The sequence below is a fragment of the Thermobia domestica genome, chromosome 16 (assembly GCF_964235325.1).
Source record: "Thermobia domestica chromosome 16, izTheDome1.hap1.1, whole genome shotgun sequence".
NCBI classification, from domain to species: domain Eukaryota; kingdom Metazoa; phylum Arthropoda; class Insecta; order Zygentoma; family Lepismatidae; genus Thermobia; species Thermobia domestica.
In genome coordinates, this window is record NC_137469.1 from 123,779,510 (window position 1) to 123,783,388 (window position 3,879).

The 3,879-nt window shown below is 31.5% G+C and overlaps 1 protein-coding gene across 1 annotated transcript; it reads left to right on the forward strand.

The window, feature by feature from the left end:
* The first annotated feature begins 1,700 nt into the window (after positions 1-1,700).
* Positions 1,701-3,143, forward strand: LOC145672608 (glutamate receptor-like). Its single transcript, XM_081741767.1, has one exon. It carries the CDS (start codon positions 1,701-1,703, stop codon positions 3,141-3,143), a length of 1,443 nt encoding a protein of 480 aa, XP_081597893.1.
* The last annotated feature ends 736 nt before the right edge of the window (positions 3,144-3,879 follow it).

Consider the following 3,879-nt stretch of genomic DNA (forward strand, 5'->3'; position numbering starts at 1 on the left):
CAAAGATATAATCTTCATCATAAGTCTCAAATGCCTATATTCTTGTTTCTTTTAGATAATTCCATAGCTGGAAACACATTAGTACATAGTGTTCCTAATTGCAATGGATATTAAGCTCTTGATGCCGACTAAACGATAGTACTTTTTGTCATCTATCGTCTATAGCGATATGTTTTATAGAATTAAAGTATAACTAATTACCATTGCCTGACATTGAATTCAGACGTTCCGTGCAACACTTTGTTCAGGGCAGAAAAGATTATCTGGTAGTTTGCAAGGTACTTTCTGTCGATGTGCCGAAGGTACTTTAGCATTTCATTTTTACTGAATGACCATAACATTCATATTTTCATTACATTGATAAGGAAATCTCCTCTAATGAAGCTAATATAGTCAAGCATAAATTCACATTACTTCAATTAGTTACTTTACTCTTTGGTACAAAGAAGAGTATGTAGTAAGTAAAACATTTAATAAATATGTATTACATAATTCATGAACGTAAGACTACTGAAATTCTCTTACAATGTGATAGGGCTATTCTTATTTTAGTACGCTTCACTATGACCAAGAACTCTAACGCTATATTCCTGCATTGGATTGTTAGGCTATGCCACGCAATTTATTCAACGGCTAATATAAATAGTCTTTACAACTTTAGAGGATGTAAACTTTGCAAAATATAGTTATATGATTTTTACATTTAAGTATAAACTTAAGCAGAAAAATACTCATTGCTCACTGTAAACCAATGCTAGTATAGCCACAGGTTAAGTTACATTAACTAAAATATTCTATTCTCTAAGGAATAAGGTACTAAATCAATAGTATGTTTCAAATTAAATTACCCTGATCATCAGAATGAAACTGTTATTTCTCTCTAAGCAAAAAATCTTTAAAGAGCACTTAAATCTTTGATGTATTACAAAATGATTTATGAGACATACGAGAAAACTGTGAACTTTAAGAAGTAATATTTTAAATATGAATACATAATACCTATTACTTTTTACTAAAGGTAGTTCTCATTCTATATATGTTATCAACGAGTTCTGTTTAGGCAAACATGGTGCATTTACTTTTACAATTATTAACCAATAATTGCCTTGAAATTTGCGTATATCCTTGAATTTGTTCTGAAGCATTAAAGTTCGTTATTTAAATACAACATGAAATTTCTTATATTGTTTTAATCAATCATGTTCTTATCATTTCTTTCTCATTTTCCAGGAATGTGCGTTCTAGAGATTGTGAGAGTTATATCTTCTATTACATTATTCTTTATGTCAGTCGATGCCTATCGCTTGCATACTATGAATGAACAAAATATTTCAATGGAACATCATAAACTTGCAGAACAAATACAATACATTTCCATTAGATACTTTTATAAGTATAATTTTGTAGCAATCTTTATAATCGAAGAGCCCATTATCCAGCAAGCAGAACTTATTTTGATAAGTCTACAAGAACATTTAATACCTATTGTATTAACTTCCTTTTCAGAGAATACTTCCATGTTTGTACAAAAAACAATACTTTTAAAATCACAACCTTTGGGAAAAGGGAATGCGTTCATATTGTTAATTTTGGATACAAATGCATTTTATAATTATCTGATACAACTACAAAAGAGTGTATTTTGGAACTCAAGAGCTAAATTTCTGGTTATTATTTTTCAACCAGTAATTGATACAAATATGGTTGAAAGTATATTCCAAATGATTTGGGAAAATCTGAAAGTGGTACACATGCACATATTTGTAATCAAAGGAAATTGTCAAAATACTCTTCAAACATTTAATCCTGGAAAGTGTATTTTGCTGGTAGACTATAACCCATTTTGCAGAAGTGTGGTTGATTATGATTTGCATGCTGTGGAAGATCTAAATTTGTTTGGAGATAAAACTAACAATTTGTGCAAATATCCGATAAGAATGTCTTGGGTTGATGTTCGTCCTTATTTCACACGTATTGAAAGCTCTTCGGAAACATTTGGAGGTAGTTTTGCAAAAATGTTAGAAACTCAAAGAAAATCAATGAATTTTACTCTAGTTGACTATATCTTCAGAAATGCACATATAGGTGGCGTGTACAATCCGCTTAACAACTCGTGGAATGGGATTGTAGGAGACGTGCTATATAGCCAAGTAGATGTTGGTCCTACTGGATTAACACAAACCCACCAACGAAATGAAGTAGTTGACTTCACTTTGCCCATTACAATTGATAACATAGCATTTGCTGTTCCTGTGCCTCGACTTGTACCTACCTGGCAAAACTTAAAAGAACCTTTCAACAGGATACTGTGGACCTTTGTCGCAGTTACTTTTATAGTATTCTCAGTTTTTATAACTGCACACCAATTCGTTTACAAAGTGATGAAGCGAAACGCAGATGATTTTAGCATAATGAAGTTATTTTCGGTTTTCCTATCTATTTCCATACCACGACCCCCAAAAGGTGGTCAGCTGAGAATTGTTCTTATTTTGTTTATTTTGTTTACTTTGGTAGTAGACACTCTATACCGAGGGTCGCTAATAAGCTTTATGACAAAAGCACGTCGATTTCCTCAAATTAACACCTTTCAACAGATTGCTGACTCAGATCTTAAGATTTTTACTTTAAGCTTTTTTATTCCTGAAGTGGAAGAGTCCCCAAACCCTACTTTAAGATCTCTTGTTTCAAATATTGTACTTGTAAATACTCATACGGAAGGATTACCTCGTGTAATTTATGAACGTGATGCTGCTGTACTGTCTGAAGAAAATATATTGGAGTACAACCGGTATAGTTTTGTTGATACTCAAGGACAGGCTTTGTATCACATTGCAAAGCAACGAATTCATCAAATTTTAAATTGCTTTGTAGTACCTAAAAATTCTCCATATTTACCGAGATGGAATAATATTATTAGACGTGCAACTGAAGCTGGTTTAGTAGATAAGTGGCTAAAGGAATTTATTGGTAAGTCTAGTGATCCACGATCATTCTCGGAAAATATTGTCGTAGTACTTACTTTGAACCACTTACAAACTGCATTCTACATCTTGTGTACTGGTTTAATTTTGAGTGTAGTAGCATTCTGTACCGAATGTAGTTCAAACATCACTAAACCTCGAAGGTTAGTAAGTAAATCTTAAAATATGTTAATATGTTTTCTGGATTATTTTAGGATAAGACCAAGCGAAGTGATCTCATCATGAAGTGTGTTGATGTACCTAAGTATAATTTCACTGCTTGAACATTACAAGTTTCACAACCATCATATTACATAATGTCAAGAAATTATAGCTGGGAAAAGTAATCCATTATATAAGAAGATACTTGAGAAAACAGAAAAAATCTTAACGAACTTTTCAATCACGAATAAGTTAGTTACATTTTGAAATTCTTATTTTTCTTCATCTCTGACTTCTCCCGTGGATAGAATTTTCACAAGGTATAACATATAATTATTGTACCGTATTACATAAATACACTCCTCAACTACACTTTAAAAATATTGTAAACTGAAATATCGTGAAATATCCAATTATTTCAAATACAAAAAAATTCAATCTGTATGTAAGATTAATTAATCTCAGTTAAGTATCGCCACTCCGCTATGTTTGCTGCTTGCCTTCATAAATATTTATTTTAAAATTAATAGTATTGACACTGAACACGGATATGCAATGCTGTTTATTATTAAGACAAGAGCTATATTAAATGTAAGTACGGTTGTAATTACTTTTGGGTTATTCCATATGTAATCACCAAATTTGAAAAGAAAATGTGGCTCATAGGTTTTAAATTTTCTTCAAATTTTGTACGTGTTTTGTGGTATCGAAACATAACACTCCTGTAAAATTTTACAACTCCACCTCATAGAGAGCT